The sequence below is a fragment of the Panicum virgatum genome, chromosome 6N, assembly GCF_016808335.1.
Source record: "Panicum virgatum strain AP13 chromosome 6N, P.virgatum_v5, whole genome shotgun sequence".
Lineage (NCBI taxonomy): Eukaryota > Viridiplantae > Streptophyta > Magnoliopsida > Poales > Poaceae > Panicum > Panicum virgatum.
In genome coordinates, this window is record NC_053150.1 from 10,973,026 (window position 1) to 10,992,660 (window position 19,635).

The 19,635-nt window shown below is 45.6% G+C and overlaps 1 protein-coding gene across 2 annotated transcripts; it reads left to right on the top strand.

Annotated features, from left to right (window-relative positions):
* Nucleotides 1-15,822: 15,822 nt before the first annotated feature.
* On the top strand, nt 15,823-17,442 carry LOC120679610 (putative F-box/LRR-repeat protein 23). 2 transcript variants are annotated; one of them, XM_039961236.1, is made up of 3 exons: nt 15,823-15,974; nt 16,103-16,495; nt 16,626-17,442. In XM_039961236.1, the coding sequence occupies exons 2-3, from the start codon at nt 16,116-16,118 to the stop codon at nt 17,137-17,139; spliced, it is 894 nt and encodes a 297-aa protein (XP_039817170.1). In that variant the 5' UTR covers nt 15,823-15,974; nt 16,103-16,115; the 3' UTR covers nt 17,140-17,442. The 2 variants fall into 2 exon arrangements, with proteins under 2 accessions (XP_039817170.1, XP_039817169.1); XM_039961235.1 differs by having other exon boundaries at nt 15,870-16,021.
* Nucleotides 17,443-19,635: the final 2,193 nt, after the last annotated feature.

A 19,635-nucleotide genomic window follows, 5' to 3' on the forward strand; every position in this document is an offset into this window, starting at 1 on the left:
GTTAATAAAATCCTAGATTATATTGCCGAGTATACCTCCTTGTCAGCCGAGTCTGATCCTCTCCAAGAGGAGTGTGAGTTGACCCATGAGGATCTTCTAGCGGCTGAACCCAATCCTTCATTTCCCATATCCTCAGATTCAGCTCTAGAAACCTCGCCCAAACAAGGAACATCGGAGGGAGAAGAGATTCACCCCCCGAAGTTCTCTTCTAGATTCGAGGATGAATCAACGGGAAACCATAGAAATACCTCGATTCTCATAAATGCCCATTCAGGGAAGGAACCTTCCTCTGTCCACACCAATCAATCTAGAGATCTCTTGACAGAACCTTCCCTTAGGCCTACAGTACCTCCTTCTCCTCCTGATTCCCGTAATGAAGCACCTCTCGAGGAAGCCATGAAGGAGGATTGGTCAGATGGAGAGAAACACTTTTCTGAAGCAGTTTGGATTAGCTCACCCTCCACGATCACTCCTTGCTCAATAAGGGGAACTACCGTAGAAGCCCACATTAACCCCATCATGGAGGTTAATGTTTTGCCATGGCACTTAGCGTACACACTTTTGGGCAATGTTACGCTAAGACCATCCGACACGCTCTTAAAAAGTTGTCCCTCGGGACACATCCGTAAATGTCGGGGGGGGGGGTCGCAAGTGCCGTGCCGCTTATAATAGACAAGATCGAGATCAACTTAGATTTCCATATCTTCAATATCCTTGATTTTGATCTTCTCCTAGGCTTGCCACTTGAAAAACTTCTCGCATCTCAAGGAAGCCTAGATGTAATGCTTAGGAAAATTGCTTCTGCCACGGCTACCTCTTGCTTAGAAAATTCTATGGCAAAGCATTTTCCCGAGCCAAACCTGCTCAAGGAAATGATGCATGAATCTCTGTTCATACCATCCGAGTCCATTCTCTCCGAGGTTGCAAAATCTGCTACTTCCAAAGAGCACGACTCGGAAGTTACCCTTCACTTTTGTGAAGATGAACGATCATCATCCCTCTTGAGCGAGTTTGAACCTCTTTTCTCTGGCCCCAAGGAAGTTGTTCTCGACCACGATCGAGATTCAACTATGATTTCTCACGATGAATCTCTTGACATGAAGAACCGACGGGCCACGGAATGTTGTGAGGCGCCGACTCTGGAGTTCATAGAAAAGGATTCCATATATGAGCATGGGAGCTTCCTAGTGATACCTCAAAAACCATGCTCTTTCAATACCTCTCCAGAGTCAGGCACACATTGTGCCCAGAGCACACACGAGGACTATAACTGCCTTAAGGTCCTCTCTTGCAAAACCTTTAGAAGGCTAGTTGTAGATGCATATGTTTACTGTAAACATTGCAAATTTCGCGGATGCTCTGTGGTGCTGACCATGCAGCGAAAATTTCATGACACATCAACAATTGGTGGTGAAAGGGGAATACATCACCAACTATAGCTGCAAGAGGATGTTCCCATGGTCGAGCTTATGACCATAAAAATAAAGCACTGACGGGAGATAGCCCGGATTGTTATCATTTACTTATTTATTTCCCTTCAATAAAAGCAAGAGCATGTTCTAGGATGTTTTTTCTTCCTTCGGGTATTTTTGGTCGCTAACCTTTTCAGGGGAAGATCAAGAAGAATGACGGACAAGCAACACCTATGAACATGAGAGCTACACCAACTACAACCCCTTGATATGCCTTGAGGAAGGAACAACTACAGAAGGAAACTTGAACTCCATACACTTGAAGTTTTACAAACTCCAAGTGTGGGGGAGGTATGTGAGTACCCCGAAGTAAGTTCTTTTTCAATCCATATCTTGTCTTCGAATTGGTGTTAGTTCCTGCATCTTGCTCTCTATAAAAAAAATAAAAAAAATGAGAGGAATTGCCATAGTGACAACATTGAGTCTTCATCAACAAGACACCATGGTAAGTGCTCTCAATGTCCTGCTTTTGAAATTAAACAAAGCCCTACCGGGAGGTCGCCCGAGGATCGCCAGGTTCGTACTCATACCTATCTCGCTTTGAATAAAGCTTAATCATGCTTCATGCTTCCTTTATCTACTCTTGTATGCTCCGGTTTGAATGTGTAGCATGCAACACATTCATAGGTGTTTTAAATTAAGCATGGTGCTTAGGTTAAAATGTCCTCGTCAGTCAAACTAGACTTTTTGTCAAGTTTGATTGATGTTCTAGAGTTAATACTTGTATAGATATTGGTTGCATATGTGGACTAACCCCTGCAGAAATCTTTAAATCTGATTAGGTGAGTCATTGAGCTAGATTCAAATGGAAAGGTAAGATAAGGTTTTGGATTAATGTTGCACAACATACTCATGTTGATGCAATCTTAGTTCAGCCTTGCTTGAGTAAGTATCTTGGTGAGATTAAATTTTAGTTGAAATAAATTTTAGGAGCTCCCTGGTTCTTAAAACCAGCAGAGCCATTATTTCTTTTCCACCATCCCGTTGAATACAACACCAGGTACAAGAACAAGTGTGGGGGAGATCTCTCAAGATCATCAGTGTCATACACGTTCGAGATCTCCCACATATGTATCTCACAACATCATCTGCACCAACATGACAAGAGACAAGGCAAGGACACCAAATTCAGCCAGCCACCTAGTGGTTTGGCTGAATCACCATTGCCTTGATCCCCACTTTCTTAAAGAGCGATAGTATGTGCATCCTATACCTCTCAGCTCTCTTTGATTCATGAGTTTGAATGGTCTTTGAATCTTACTCACTCAAATCAAACTCAAAAGTGAATCAATGTGTTGCACCTGCTCTACATGTTTTCTATGGTTGGATTGCATATGTTCTATTCCATGCTTATCATCTTGATGCTTGTGAACAAAAATCCTTAGGAAAGCATGCTTATCTAAGTAGTTGACGTTTGAGATATGGTTTGAATGATATGATCTTCGCTCCTTATTGTTTAAGTGCTCGGAAATTTTATTTTGAAAATTTGTAAAACCCTTGCAAAGTTCCTCTTTGATATGCCAAAGTCCTACCAAAGCCATATGATGTTTTAGCTTGAAAACCTTATACACATATGCTGCTTGTCTTGCATTGAGCTTTGTCAAATTGTTGTGACCCTACAGAGAAATTTTTGTCATGCTTTCATGATCAAGATTCACGTGCACACCATATACCCCTTGCTATGCTTCTATAAGAAGTTAGCACTGTATCACCCCTCCAATCTACAAAATAAATGCTCCACAGTATGTGTTGGCCTGTCTCTCCAGTTATTGTAAAAAAAATGAGGCATGGGTTATCAAAAAAAAGATCCATGAAGGTCCATGGGTCCATGAAAAAGAGGGGAAAAAAGAGAAAGATACCCCTGAAGGTCTTGAAAAAAAAAGAGAGAGAGAAGATGAGATAGCCATGCTCTCAAAAGGTTTCAAAGAGAGAGAGAGAGACCACAGAAAAGGAGTTTCCATTCCATCCACCACAATCCATACATGTGCACATCTTGATCTGATTGCATTATTTGTTTTTCTCTTTGGATCCGGTCTTTGACCTTGCAATATATGTGAGACAAGTATGCCTTATCTTCCATGCCCTACCTTGAGCTCCACATATAGCCGTCACTAGAAGTAGGATGAAGAAAAGGCAAGTCAAATGCCTTGGTAAGGACATATACACATTGAGCGATCTGAGAGAATCAAATGAGGAGCTAAGCAAGGTTTATTTTGAAAACTTATTGAAAAATCCCAAGCTACTTGACATGAGGAGCAGAAGTGATTTGATTCAAGACCTTCCTCAACTACCCAAGATGGCATGATAGACACTTCAAAGTTCACAAGTGCAAGGTATGGTTTGGAATATCTCTTATGCTCGCTTCATACCTTTGGAAGTCATGTTCCACCTTAGTCCTTTCTGCTTTACTCGAGGACGAGCAAAGGCTAAGTGTGGGGGAGTTGTTGACGGTTCTTAGGTACCAAATCTAGGCCGTCAACTCCTGCATAAACACATGAAATGCAAACATCAACATAGTGGTAGGAGTTATTACTAACGAGTTCCACAAAGTGTTGGTGTATATTTATGTGCAGGTTGTTTAAGCATGGAAATGAGAGGAGAACGCAGCCCCAAAAGCAAGGTGATACATCGTTGATCCGAAGCAACAAGTTCTCGACGAATCAGATGCGTTCACAACAATCTACGGGCCTACCAGAGCTACCAAACCACCTCAAGACAGGCCCTTGCATATGTATATGACATAGGGGCCCACCTAGCAGCCAACAGACCGAAGACTGGGCCAAACAGGCCCAGCCCATGGTCGGCCGACCTTCAGGTCGCCCGACCTAGTGGCGATGGCCCACGGGGCCCACTGCCTCCAAGATGACACGTGGCGAGGTGCTGTTGGTCCTCCATGGCGGTTTGGGTCGGTCCTCGGCCGAAAGCACCATGGCTCCCTCCTATATATATGAGGGGAGGGGTTCCATTTGAGACACACCATCAAGTTGGAGTTCACATCCACTTCAAGCCTTCTCTTTGGTTTAGAGTTGTCTTAGAGTAGGGAGAGGGTAGAGGTACTTAGGAGGTGCGCCGGTCTTCGGCGCTCATCTCCATTGTTGTACCTCTACAAGAGTGAGGGAGTAGTTCGGGAGAAGTGCCGGGTGTCGGCTCTCTGCTCCCAGCTTGTACCTCTACGGATGCTGCTACATTCTTCGGTATTTAGTAAGTATTCGTGGTTCCTATCTCTAATATTTTACTTGGTATAGTAGATGCTAGTAGTGCTTGTAGTTGAGTGAGATCAGTTCTCTTACTCGCGGGTTCGTCGCTCTGTATTCGTATAGAGTGCTATAGTTTGCTACGGCTCGAGATACATAGTTAGACTGCAGTAGTAATCAATAGCGTAGACGTGGTGTCTAAGCTAGGGGTTATCCTTCGTTTGCCTTATATCCCACGATTTGTTAGAGGTAGGCCGTAGGTGGTGACAGCCCTATTGGTCCTTCGTAATCCTCCACGTTCGGATATAGTGTAGAGCTGTTGGCCGGAGTCGACTGGCAGACCAGTTGTAAGCCGGTGCCCGAAGTGAGTATTGTGCCTGAGAGATCGACCTTTAACTCAGCAGTAGCGCTATCTTATGAATCCCCTCATCCCTTGCCCTTTATCTTGGTGTGTCCTTGGACTGATTAGAATAGAAGAGAGTGCACACACATTCCTTGTGGATTCGATAACCCTTGGAATACTCTGAGGTGAAAGCTACAACGGTATTCGTGCGCTTGCGGATTTATTCGTGACGCTAAAATACCCAACACTTGACAATCGGCAGTAAGACCCTTCCTACCACTTTCTTTGTTATTAATGGCAAGGGTTCATATAGTTTGCTGTTGGGACGGGATTGGATTCATGCCAATTACTGCATTCCGTCTACTATGCATCAATGCCTCATACAATGGGTCGATGATACTGTTGAGGTAGTGTCGGCCAATTCATCGTTTAATATAGCATCGGCTGAAGCCCACACATGGAGCTATGAGAGAATAAGTTGTTTCTCTGGCCAAGCATGGGAGAAGGGTTTCTTGAAGATAGCCAATTATGAGTTTACACCGATCCAAGCAGTCGGTTCTTCATATGAGTCTTAATGGATGAGTTCCTAGAAGATGAAGGTAAACTAGGACACGAGTTCACGTCGGCCGATATATTAGAGGAAATAGATATTGGAGATGGCGATAGACCAAGGCCGACATTTATTAGTGCTAGTTTAGATCCTGAGTATAAACATGAGTTAAAGAAGTGCTACTCCAGTATGTGGATGGATGCATAGCCGATATATAATTACATCGGTTGAACTAAGGGTCACAGCCGATACGATAAGTATCACCTTCAGTGCAAAAAATATGAAAAGCCGATTGTAATTTGAGTATATCGGTTAGTTTATGGCCGATGTGATACGTGTCGCCCTGAGAGCAATAAAAACACAAACAAGAAGGGGAGATATTTTGTTTAATAAAGTTAATGCTTGCATATATACATCAAAATAAGGTTGCAGGGTCAATAGTTAGCATTGTTTGCGTCACGATGGACGACTTCCAGAATTACGATATAAAGTATTATCAAGTTTCTTACAATGACCCAAGAGCGTTCTGGATCGCGGTCACCGCATGCAGGTGGATGTCATCAGTATCCTGGACTTCTTTTTGTTCGGCGTCGGTGGAACCCGGGATCGGTTGGAGGCTTTTATGTAGCTGGTAGGCTTGGCGGGCATGCTCGTGCTTCTCATCCTCAAGCCGTTGGAGTGCCGATGGGAATTCAGATAGACTGTTACTTACATCAGTAATTTCCTGATTGACTTGTTTGAGCTCTTTGAGGAGGATTTCATGCCATGCCTCAAGATTGCTCTTTGTCTTCTCCAGTTCAGCTTTGGATTGTGTCAGGGAGTTGATTTTTGCTCAAGTGGAGTCCACAAGACTTTTGAGATCATCCCTCCTCTTGATAGCTTGCTCTTGTTGAAGCCGATCGGCAAGTCATTTTTGTGCTCTGAGGACTTGTACTTGATGACTTTCGATGAAGGCCGCAGGGATCAGCGCTTCTTCGATTGGCTCTGGGAGCTGTCCCTTCAAGGATTTTAAGATGGCCCGGATTGGCTCGGCATCCTGAACAAGCTGGCTGATATCTTGGTTCAGAAGTTGTAAAATTTCCTGGAGCTTGACCTTGACATCTTCTGGTAATGCTGCCGATTCTACTGATGATGCTTCCTCCTCTTCTGGGGCAGTCACTCCAAGTTGGAAGGAGAACATGTTGTTGTCCAGTGAGTCTTGTGCCTGAGAAAAAATAAAATTAGCCGATGGAAACTCTGAATATTATGAAATCGGATAGAGAGAATAATTACCTGTTTCAAGTTTATTTCATCAAAGCTAGAATCAGGAAGAGTAAGTGGTGCCATCATCGGAAGGGGAGTGGCAGTCCCAGCATCAAGAGCACCGCGTGGAGAAGCTAGCTGACTGGGAGTCCCAGACAATACTTGCTTGACAGTAATATCCTGAAGATGAATGAAGATAATTATCAGAATCAAATGAAAGTTTGCAAGATGATGGCACAAGATTGTTCCCTGGGAAGATGAAGCAGTAGTCCTTGCCTTCTTTAGTGCTGGGGATAATGTCTTGATCTGAAAACAGTTGACAAATGTTAGTAAGTATGAAGAGGCAGTATGAAAAAGAGGGTAGTGTCAGAGTGAGATTACCCGAGCAGAAGGAGAGGACAGTGGTGATTCATTTTGGGAGTCTGTTCTTCCTATTCGATCTCCGATGAGTGTGTCTTCAGCAGACTCTCCAGCTAATAACACGATTATATCAGAGATAGGAATACTGTTCTAATGCAAGAATTAAAAGGATAAGGTAATTACCTGGCGGAGTGTCTGGAACATCTACAATCGGGGTATCGGCAACCTATGCCGATGATGGTGTTACCAATAGAAGAGCTTGCTGGCTTGAAGACCCTTGGACTGGAGATTTACGCGTCACTTCTTTGGTACTGGAAGGCTTGCGTTTCCTTCCTACCAAGATGTCTTCCAGAGATGGAGCACTATGGCCGATAAGGGGATTCTCTGATGGAGGAGCATGTGCGATAAATCAGCCGCTCCTACTCATCGTTGGAGGGGGTACACTGGGGGCCTGTCAGATAGTTTTCAAGAATTTAGTTGAGAAAAGAATGGGATTAACTGCTAAAGGGTTAAAGAGATGCGTACCTCATTTTCAGGCTCTTGGTAATCGGCATCAAAGTTTTTGCAGTAGCTGTTTGCCGATAGGCAGAACAAATGTTCTTGCCATTCTGGCCACCAATACTTGAAAGGAAGAGATGTAAAGGGGGCGATTTGCCAATCGCCTAGGTCGATGGTGCTTGCATCAAGTTCCAAACCTTTCAGACGGCCGTAGGCCAGGGGACTTTTGACAACATCTCTTGCTTGAACTTTATCGGCAAAGAATGGATGGATCGGCACTTGAACAAATCCTAATTGTCGAGATGCTACCGATGGATAATAGAACTCATAGCTGGGCTGACCTCATCCTAGTGTGAAACTAGCAGGCAGAATTCTTGGAGCAATAGCCTCTCGCAGACTATTGGTTGCATAATCATCGCCCTTCCAGATGTCAAGCTGAAGCTTTACTGGGTTTTTAAAGTCATGATTGTCATCATGATAAGCAAACCAGATAATGGATTCATCTGAAGAAATCAATCACACCGAAAGTGTCATTGGTTATCATTGTTGCTGCTTCTCCGAAGGAAGTACATCGGCGGATCTGAACTGGTTGTCCTTCTGCATAGTTCTCTAATGGGAAAGACATCTGTCTCAAATTCAAGCCCATGGTTTTGTGCATATATGTGTTCAGCCACAACTGGATAAACCACCAAGGCCCTCCAAGATTGTTGATCGGCTGATCGGCTCTGAGTTTAACTGACACCTGATGGAGGAAATGGTATACTGATCCAAGAAGGTGTTTCCCGAGCGGAATATGATTGCCGGCTGCAAGTGTTTCTGCCATCTTCAAAGTGTTGGATGTTGGGCCGACAATTTTACCGCAGAAGATATACTTCTCAAGCCACATGTTCAGAAAAGTGGCATACTCTCTGAGGTCTGCTGCTCCAGATTTGGAATATTTATCTATGTAACCTTTCCAACCTCCAATATTCTTGGTGTCAAATTTGAAATCGGTCAAGGAGAGGAGGTCATAGGATCGGTCAGGTGTAGAGATATTAAGGCCAGTCAGCATCATGACATCCAACAGAGTTGCTGTCATCGGCCCATGGCCGAAAATGAATGCATTCAGGGCGTCTGACCAAAAATAGGAGGCCGATACCAGCATCGGCTCGTTCCTAATCATTTCTGACAATGACAAAGTTATGCACTGTCCTATGTCATAAGCATCCCAGTGGGTTTGGTGCAATGAGGACATGCGGCGGAACCAGTTCCTCCATCCGGGGGTCGGATTTCGCCAAGATCTGAAAGCTTGTGACCAATCTAGGTTCATATTGGCAGTCTTGAAAGGTATCCTATTGATTTCCAGATTGATTAAATCGGTTGGGTCTGGGTCACCCATGGGGCCTAAACAAATCATATTGGGTTGATCGGCCATTGGGATGACTATGTTGTTCCTAAGATTCTAGAGAGAAAGAGAAGAACAGTAAGGAAAAGGGTGCAAGAACAGAAATGGTGAAAATGACGGATGGCGAGAAGAAAGAAATACACTTACCCGAGGGATTTCGGAAAGAGAAGCCATTGCTGATGGAGATCGAATCTTGGGTGCCGGAGGGAGAAGAGTTTTTTATTCCGAAGAGGATGCGCCGCTTGAGACCTTGAGAGCGACGGAGCAGATGAGTTCTTGAGGAGAGAGAGAGAGAGAGAGAGAGAGAGAGAGAGAGAGAGGAAGAAAATACTATAGAACGGATGCCGGCGGAGAAGGTGGAATAGTGGAATGGGATATTTATAGTGTTTGCCAGAAAGGGCACAATGGGAATTTGATGAGCAGCCTGTGCAAGGTACGAGAGCTGATTTGAACACTGTTTGAAGCGTCGATTCAGAAAGGTAATCATGACTGGAGTGAATGTCGGAGCAAAAAGATATATTACTCCGAAACTGGGGGGCATGTGTTGACACCATTTTTTGACACGTGTCAAGGTGGACGATGGAGTGGAGAAGGGTTGCCGATTTGGACGGAGGCAGCGTGCATGACGTGGAAGTCGGCCGATTTTATTGTTGCTGATGGGTGGAGAAGGATGCAGATTTAGAAGGAGCCGGCGTGCATGACGTGGAATTCGGCCGATTATGTTGTTGCTGATGGGCCGAAAAGATGCTCCTATTTGGAAGGTACTGGCATCTATAGTATGGAGATCGGCCGATAATGCCTTTGCCGATGGGCTAAAAGAATATTCTAGATTCGATCAGATCCCAGCGATTTGGTTTCGATTCGGTTTATTTTATTTAGGAAATCTCTTTTCTTTGTCGTCAAGTATTGTATTTGCCGTGATCGGCTAGGAGTTGTCTAGCTTAGGCTATAAATAGCGGCCTTGAGAGGTCGGGAAAAACTGATACACATCCAATACAAATAAATGCATATTTCTTAAGCAACAGTGCATGGAAGCAATGCACGGGCATACATAGCTAGAGACCCTCACTGACCATACAAACATATATACAGATAGATATGTACAGAACTAACCACAGGTCATGACAACTAACCAAAGTCCACAACTAGTTAGATATGTCCACGCAGGGACACCCTAAAACACAGCAACTCTTTTTTCTGGTGAGAGGTTCCCTGATCTGTGGCTTCGAGGCTCCTTCCCTTGTGCATCTTTTTGGCGATGGATACACCTGCCTCATCAGATGAGGATGAGTCCACACAGATTAGCTCCTTCTTTTTGTTGCAGGCCTACAACATGCATGATAAGTTAGTTACCAGTTCTGCAGACCTAATATCTTTTGGCAACGAGAAATAATGGTTTTATTCACCTCAATTGGCTGACTGGTTCCCAGTCCTGCTGGACGCCGCTTTTTCTGCCATATGAATTAAATGATGTTACTGTAATATATTTAAGTACCAGCACTAACCCAATTTAGAGAGACTATTTAAGAAAGTAAAATGTTGAATTCTATGCAACAATATGAAAAGCATGACTTTAAAAAGCAACCCGAAGCTGTCCTCCGATCAGATTATTCATGTTGCCATAGGCCTAAAATCTAGTAGTGATTTTGCTTATATTTTGCATCTATATTTGACCTGTTGCATCTATTTTGCGACCGTTGCCATAGGCCTAAAATCTAGTAGTGATTATTCATGTTTGTTATTAACATCAAATCAAATGCCATATAGTATTTTTTGTTTGATTTGTTAATTTAATAATAAAAACAATGTACATCTGTTAGTCAAAGTCCTCCCTGAAAATAGTATGATTCACCCGGTTGCATTAATTTGTGACATATATTTTATTTATCAAAATGTAATACTATAGAGTATAAATGTTATCGAGAGCACAAAGAACTGGAAGCTCCAAATTTCACCCGCTACACTAGAAAATATCACGATTAGACAATGAGGAATGTGGAGAACCGGTACATTTTTAGTTTTCTACAAGATACATCAATAGATGATATAGGATCTGCTAGATAGATGAAAAAGCAAGGAGTACACATGTAGAAAAGAAGTCTTTCCACAAACCATATTACATACAGTACAGAATACTAGCTTTTACACACATGAAAATTTTGCACTGTAGTGAAAGCTAGGAAACTATGACATATTTCCAAAGTCTGACTGTTCTGCAATAGGAGAAAAGATATATTAGTAAATCCCAATGCAACACATAAACTGGAGGTTTTTTGAGCTAACAAGATCAACTGTAGCATGTTGACTAAATAATTTTGTTAAATCTGTAAAAATTACCATTTTCTTAGAAAAGTCTACATTCGTGGATACAGATAACTAGCAAGTAACAAGTCAAATAAGAACCTCACATGCTACTTTTACTTTTGTATGAAGCTAAATCCTAGAATTGCAAAAAAATTAAATAATTCGGCTATACAAATCTTATCAAATTTTTATGGCATCATTAAGAATGAAAAGAACTTTTAAATAACTAAACATAGCAGAAAAAAGATAGGAAGTCAAACCATTTATGATTGGTCATTCCTTCCACTAGTGCTAGCATCAACTGTGGTTCCCTCAATGTCTGTTCTAACCCATTGATGCCTAATCTTTGCATTATTAAATATCTCTCCAAGGTGTGTGACATGGAATGGCTCAGTTTCAATATCATCTTCCCATTCATCAGAACCAACATCATATATATCTCCTGGTTTCATTTTCATGACCACAGACCACCCAGGGTTTAGTTTGTCTTCAACATAAAAGACCTGGTCAGCTTGGTTAGGAAAAATGAAAGGTGCATGCCCAATCTTTTCTCCTGTATGTATCAGGTGTGAGAAGTTGACAAGTGTGTATCCATAGTTCCATACTTATCCTTTTTTATTCCTCTTCTAGAAAGAACATCAATCCATTCACATTTGAAAAGTACCACACAAAAATTCCCAGAGTAGTTCAACTCAATAATATCAATTATCCTCCCATAGTAAGTGACATCACCTAAAACCGGTCTGGCATCACTTGCACTAGCATAACTGGATGTTTTTGCAGTAAAAACTACTCCACTATTTTGAGTCTCCCCATCCAACCGTTTCGGCCTAAATCGAAAACCTCGACGGTTGAAAGCACGATACCTTTTTGCTGCTTCAACTGGGCCACGAGCTAGCCATCTGATGCCATCTTTCAAGCTGTGAATGCCATCTGCCCTCTCAATCTACATAATCTGTACAACTATACAAGTTTAGTTTCATACTTTAGTGTTAGATGTAAAGGATATAGGATATGACACTTACATGACCTCTAAACCATAGATGGAACTTCTCATTTTGTATTTTCTCAACTTTGGTGCCAATGCCGCGATGAGGGATGGTCCACCTCCGGCGCGTGGTAACTTTGGCTCGCTGGTGGAGGCTCGGTACCTCGACTCCGATTGTGGCATTGCTTGTGGCGCTGGTACCGACGGCTGGTATTCCAAGAAAGCCTTTCCAGACCTTGTTCTGCGTCGACATGGCAGCGCTTTAGGCATTGTTTTCCTAGTAAGGCGTTGTCATGGTGGCGCCTGCGAATATTGATGGATCTTCGGGTGAAAACCCAATTCTGGTTTGCTGGATAAGGTGGCAACTACGTCTTTGATGTTGCTTTCTTCTTGGAGCGTTGTTTTGGAGATTCTTCGATCTGACTTAGTTATCTCAGCGGCATCAAATGGTTCGGACATCGAGTTTCTAAGAAAACGAGAGATGTGATGGTTTGCTGCTATGTAAAGGTTTAGCAAGGATGAAACATGGACAAAGAGAATGATTGAAGCTTAGTCTTCTTGATTTTTTTCTTTGGTTTAAAGTTTTTTTCTTGTATTTTTAGATCCTCATTTGTGGTTTAGAACCGAAGAGCTCTTGTAATGATTGGATGTACACATCCATATGTGAATGTTCAAGGCCGGGGTTTTCTTTTATCTAAAAAAAATGTAGTGAAGATGAGATTGGATTGTGAGGAGGAAGGAATGAACTTTCAATGACAACCAAATGCCGCCGGCGGATTGCGGCGCCCGCCGAGCGGGCTCGGCCACTGCGGCAGGCGCACGCTGGGGTATGCGCGGGGCGGGTGCGAAAACAATTATTTTTTGGCAGAAACATTCTCAAACATGCGATTTCTATGGATCTACCCTTTGTCCCACCTCCCTCGATCCTAACATGTGGGTCCAATATGAGAGGTATGGTGGGCCCGATGTGGGTGAGAAATATTTTCAATTATTTTTTATCTTTATAGATTATAGGAGTTTTTCTCTATCTCTCTCTCTCTTCTTCTATTATACAGATCGATAAGCCAAGCACGCCACTCACTCACGCCTCCTAATTGGACCAGCTCCACTTCGGGCCAGACAAGCGAGCGTTAGGCTTTCTGGACCGGGTGGTCTTCCGTTTGGCCCGCGATGATCCTGCCATCCTAGATGGACTGGTCAGTTGAAGTGGTAGTATCCTCTACCTTAAGAAGGGGTGAGTGTATGTGCATTGTGAGTGTTTTAGTTGTCATGTGTAATCTCAAAAAAAAATCTCGCTCGTGAGCCACAGCGGCGAGGGACTAGGCTTTGCTGCCCCCGGACATCCTCATCTCCATCTTCCTCGTGCTGGGCCCACCGAGATCATGCGGGGCATGGAGCGCGTCAGTGCCGCATGGCGGCGCATCACCGTCGACGATCCGGCGCTGTGGCGGCGCATCGGCATAGACACAGGGGCTTTCTGTTTTCCTCCAGCGGACGGGTGGTGATGCACACCGCCATGGATAGCGCCGCCGGGGAGTGTGAAACCTTCTCGGGCCCCAGTGACAATCACTTGCTGTGCTATCAGGTTCGAAGGTACAACCACTCTTTTCGAAATCAATTTTCTAAATTAAAGGGTTCCTGCCGAGTTCCTGGCGATGTCGCCGACCTGGGCCACCGGCACGCACGCAGTGAGTCACCCACGCACAACGGCGTAAAAGGCGTCGACAGCATCCGCTAGCATGAATTCTCGATGGCTCAACCCGAATGGTCCGTGCAAATAAAAGCCGATTTCAGGCATCTTGTCAGCGTTGCCGTCAGTCAGACCGAGCTTTAGGATGAGAGCCGGCGAAGATCGGCAAAGCAGATCGAGAGGCGATAGGGTCGGCATCCTTAGGTGCTGGCGCCGGACGGAACGAACTCGAGATCGGCGGCATCGCATCAGTTCGACACCACGCGTGCAGAAACAGCGCTGAACATGGCATGCCACGGACCTGCCGGGATTCTGTGATCGATGTCCGTGACAGGTCGATCTCGATCGCAGCTAGTGTCGCGTTCAGCTTGCAGGTTGCAGTAGTGACGATGAGCCGAGGCAGAAGCAATCCAGCCAGCCAGCCAGAACTGAATCCCCGTGTTCTGAAGGCGCAGATTAAAGGGACACGGCGGCGACATGGCGAAACTGAATAATCAACAAATACGTATATATACGTACGTATGTTTCGCACAACGCGTGTTAAGCCTTTGGAACGAACATGCACGGCCGTCGTCTTTGGGTACGTTTTCAAGCAAACATGGTCTTTGGATATTTTTTCAAATAAAGAAAGAAAGATGCTGCCCAGTCATCATGCGTAGGATGAACATATGGGAGGAGCAGAGAGAAAGTTCAATTTCTTCGAACTACCCCTACAGCGAATTTCTACATCCCGGCAAAGTGCGTGCCGTCAAAAAAGAAAATAAAGGAAGCGCACTAATGACAAAGCAAATTCTCTAGCTGAAGGAAACGGCTACTTGCATGCATGTGATGGTGGGGACTGGGGAGTCATCACATGACCGGATGATCGACAGATCACACAAAAAGGACGGTCATTGGTGGTGGTAGTATGGCGATCGAGGTCGTCGAACATATCATCTCACTATTAGAAAAAGCTTGATCCGCACCAGCTGGTAATGGCCTTCAGCATTGGTTCTTGAACGGTACTACGAGAAAGTCTTGGTCTTGGACACCGGGTATTTTACCCGGCGCTGAAGGCAACCTTTGGTATCAACTATCAAGGTCATCATGATCCAAGGACATGACGGGCCACTTCAGCTTTTGAGCTTTTGCCCTCAAGGTGGGTACATTCCGCTAATGGCGCTCACTTTTGCTCGACTTAAGATCAGCAGCGTTACTTAGCTTCCCTATAAGGAGCAATTTTGCATGATTTGTTACAAACAATTTTTTGTTGTTTCAAATCCTCAGCTTCAAAAGTGCCCATATTAGTGCCTGCACCATGATTTCAGACTCTGTTGGTTTCCACATTTATGAATCTGTGTTGAGAGTCGAGACATCATCAGTTTTTGATCCCAATAAAAAACTAAGGGCATCCTCAACTCAAAACGCACCAGAACCTGACTCCCTGTTTAGAAAGTCAAATAGAGAGAAAAAATAGTTACTACTCCCTCCTTCCCCGTTTATAAGGCATGGTGGAACATGACACGGTCTTCTAAACAACACTTTGACCATTTATTTATCATATATTATATCACTTTTGATTATAAACTTATAATCATTGTAAAATATATTTGATTATGAATCCAATCATATGAAATTTGCATTATAAAAATAAAAATTTAATAGTCAAATTATTGGTCAAAGATGACAAGGTTTGAATCTTGATATACGTGTATGCCTTATAAACAGGGAAGGAGGGAGTACTCTCTTAGAGAAGATCTAAAACCGCACTTGGCCATCCCATTTGTATCTGTGCCCGGCCTTGAAATGGCGCTTTAATTGTCACTGTAAACGTGGAATTTCTCATTAAAGCAAGCCGGGAAAAGCCTCTCGATCGCTCGCCTTTATAAACTAGTGCGCCACCAAGAAGAGCCTTCAATAATTGACACAGCGCAGAGCTCTCCATCTCCTTCCACCTTCCTTGGCAGCAGGTAACTATACGGTGGTGGAAGATGGCCTCGCCGGTTCGCCGCCCAGGGTACGGAGATCGGCCGCCGCAAGATGGATTGCGGGCTGATGATGGTGAATTACTAACGATCGTCTGTTGTTGTTTCATCAGGTCCGGCGAGGGAATGGATGCACCACCAATTGGAACAGGCGACGACTCGCAGGTGCCGGCCAGGGACTGGTCGGAGCTGCCGCTGGACGCCCTCGCGTCGGTCTTCGTCAAGCTCGGCGCCATCGAGATCCTGATGGGCGCGGGCCTCGTGTGCCGCTCCTGGCTCCACGCCGCCAAGCTGCCCGACCTGTGGCGATCCGTCGACATGGCGCGCCACAAGGTGGTGGACGACATCTTCGACATATTTGGCGTCTCTCCTGTGGAACCAAAGATCAACTGTGACGTCCTGTGCGCCATGGCAAGGGTCGCCGTAGACCGCTCCCGTGGGCAGCTGGAGGTGTTCGTGGCCAAGCGGTTCGTTACCGATCAACTCCTGGAGTACATCGGCGACAGGTACCAATTTAGAATCGTCTCTTCCTCCGATCCGATCCTGCAAAAAGTTCGTCAGCATCATAAATCAATCCCAATTCCATGTTTCCAACATACCCAGCAGCTTGAACGAATTTGACAATGTCACATGCAGGTCACCGGCTCTGAAGGCCGTCGTCCTCGTGTCGTGCTGCGGCGTCTCCAACCAAGGGTTCACGCAACTGGTGGCCAGGTGCCCTCTGCTAGAGGACCTCATGCTTGTGTTCTGCCCCAAGATCGGCGGCCGCGACGTCTACGAGGCTACCGGCCGGGCATGCCCACAGCTCAAGCGCTTCAGGCTGAAAAAGAGGGCATTCTGCTTCTCCGCTGGTAAGTCTGGCGGGGAAGTGCTCGGGTTTGCGGCGATGCACGAGCTGCGGACCCTCGCCCTCGCCGGCAGCGCCGTCACCAACGACGAGCTCGCCTCTGTCCTCGACGGCTGCCCTCGCCTGGAGAGTCTCGACCTGCGTGACTGCTTCAACATCGTCGCCGACGACGCGCTGCGGGCGAGGTGCGCCGGGATTGAGTCGCTGGTGCTTCCTCCCCTTCGTCTCGAGGTTGATGATGAGGACTACGAGTACGAAACTCTCTGCTCCCGTGATGTCGACTTCGGCGGCGACTCCGACTGAGAGATGTGATCCTTAGCCTTAGTACTGCTGCTGTGTTTTCTGGGTCCGAATCTTGGTGGGTGCTTTGGTTGGAGGACAAGTGGTGCTTTCCGTTTCGCTTTAGCTTTTGCTCATCTTTTGGTCGTGTGTGGCCTGCATTTTTGCATTTTGCGAAAGAGCAAAAAAGGAAAAGGAGAAGGTGGACGACTCTCTGTCCACTTCTTCCGTCGGTGCTTGTTTCCGCGGAGCAACTGTGCGGCTCATATGCAACACAAGGGTATGAAAAGGATGAAATGATGGTAATCAGTCCACAAAATTATGTTCCTTTACCAGCATTTTCGCGATTCAAACATCGAAGATCGTGAACCAATTCCTGAAAAAAAAAACTTGAAGCACACTGTCCTTCTTGGCACAAAGTCGTTGAGGCGACTCTTGGAGTACGTCGACATGGGCACGTTCCTTGTCCATGTGGAATTATGGGCACTCGTCCCCTCTGGACCCTTCTCTGTGGAATTCAGAGGAAAAAGTGGGAGATGATGAAAATGAAATGCTAACTAGGCCTTTCTCAATGGAGAAAAACAAAGTTGCGGGCTCTGATAAAATCTCAATTGAGTTTTACCAAACCTGCTGGGACATCATCAAAACTGACATCATTGATGTTGGGGTCTTAGGTTCGATCCCCAAACAAAGGAAATAAATTACAGGCGAAGGTAGGAACAGGCGGAGGGATATAACGCAGTAGTCATTGCATTAACGGTCATGCAACATATCATCCAATCCGTACAACGTTGGGTAGGGGGGGTATTTATACCCCCAACCTTATTACATCATTCCAGAAATGCCCCTCTAGTCCCCACGAAGGTTTAGAGATTACAATAGGGGTATTTGGTAATTTCCCTAGGTTGGACAGTCCGACTTGAATACTCCTACTCGGATCACGTGTTTCTTGCCCTTCGAGTACCTTCGGTGGCAGCCTTGGACAGGCTTCGTATGGAGTTGCCTTCATGATTTGCCACTTTTGAGTTGTAGTCCATGCCCGAAGGTTCCCGTCATGATCTTTGCGCATGACTCCGAGCGATCGCCGGAACCTTCGGACTCCGTAGTGCGGGGCGTCCTTCAGTGGCGACCTTCGTCATTTTCGCTAATCTTCGGTGGACCTTCGCGGTGCCCGAGGCAACCCGAAGGTCAAGGCATCATCTTCGGCGCCAGGTCTAGGCGAGCTCTCCGATGCTTCGTCAGTTTGGTGGACCTTCGGCACACCTTCGGGTGATCCCACCTTCGCGAGGGGGGCGATCCCCAACAGTAGCCCCTCGCGGGCGAGGTCACTCCGGCCGGCTGAACCCTCGAAAAAGACAAAGATCGGTTAAGACATCAATACGAAAGCGTCTCCCCCGAAGGCCGGAGGTGGGCGATACCCGAAGGTGTTATGTTACACGTGTCGCGTTATGATTTGCGGTCGTTCTGACTTCTTCTCGATTTTACCGCTGAATGAACAGTGCGAAGTTACCCCCTATAAAAGGGGCCGGGGGGGAGGTGTCGCTTTCACGCTTTAGTTTTTTACGAACTTTCGCTCGCCTGTCGACTTTGACACGCGGCGCTTTTTGAGTGGCCCCCATCCTTCGGGCCGTGAAAGCGACCCATTCTTCGCAGCGTTTGTGGAAAGAGAAGGAGTTTGCTGCTAAGCCTTTGTAAGTTGTCGTTTCTGCCTTTTGCTGGGACATTCGAGATTCTGCTTGTTGCGATACTGAGTATTTAGTTTGTTTAGGAATGGCTCGGTTGAAGCTTACTGCCAGGCCCATTGGATCCGAGGATACAGAACCTTCGGAGGAAGAGAGAAGGCAGCTGTCGGAGGGGGAGGAGGATTTGGCCAACGTAGAGGCTGATCCTTCGGATTTGATGGGATCACGGGAGAAGCCCCCTCCTACTCTTATTTTTGGTCAGTCTTGGGCGACCCAGGAGTTGGTCGAGAGTTATGAGCAGAAGGGTTATTTTGGTCCCGGAGTTTGTCGTGCTCCTGGAGAAGAGGTTACACCGGTCCCTCGCGAAGGAGAGTGCGTGGTGTTTAGGGATTTCTTTGCTGCTGGTCTTCATTTTCCGCTGGACCCCATTTTTCCGAAGATCTTGGCCCGGTTTGGCCTTCGGATGCACCACCTTACCCCCAACGCTATCGTGCAGTTATCGAAGTTTTTCTGGGCAGTTAAAACCTTCGAGGGGCCAGTTAGCATGGATGCTTTTTGTAAGCTTTACGAGATGCATCCTCAGACACGGAAGGTTTCTTTTGAAGAGGATCCGCAGGTGTTTTCTGCTCAGAGTGGGTGTTGTTCGTTCCATCCACGAAGAAATAACAGGATCCAAGGGATTGAAAGGGTAGAGATGTCTTTTTGCCAGAAAAACAAATGGGAAGATGATTGGGAGCAATACTGGTTTTATGCCAAGATTGGTTTTCCTGGTGCCGATCCTTCAGAGAGGGTATCCTATCCCCTTGCCGCGAAGGTTGCTGAGTTCAGGCACATTACG

What these genes read in the sequence shown, in the direction of transcription:
- LOC120679610 (XM_039961235.1), top strand. Translation starts at nt 15,996, where the DNA reads ATGGCCTCGCCGGTTCGCCGCCCAGG. An exon ending in TCGCCGGTTCGCCGCCCAGG is followed by an intron (nt 16,022 to 16,102) that starts GTACGGAGATCG and finishes TTGTTTCATCAG; the next exon opens with GTCCGGCGAGGGAATGGATG. An exon ending in CTGGAGTACATCGGCGACAG is followed by an intron (nt 16,496 to 16,625) that starts GTACCAATTTAG and finishes TGTCACATGCAG; the next exon opens with GTCACCGGCTCTGAAGGCCG.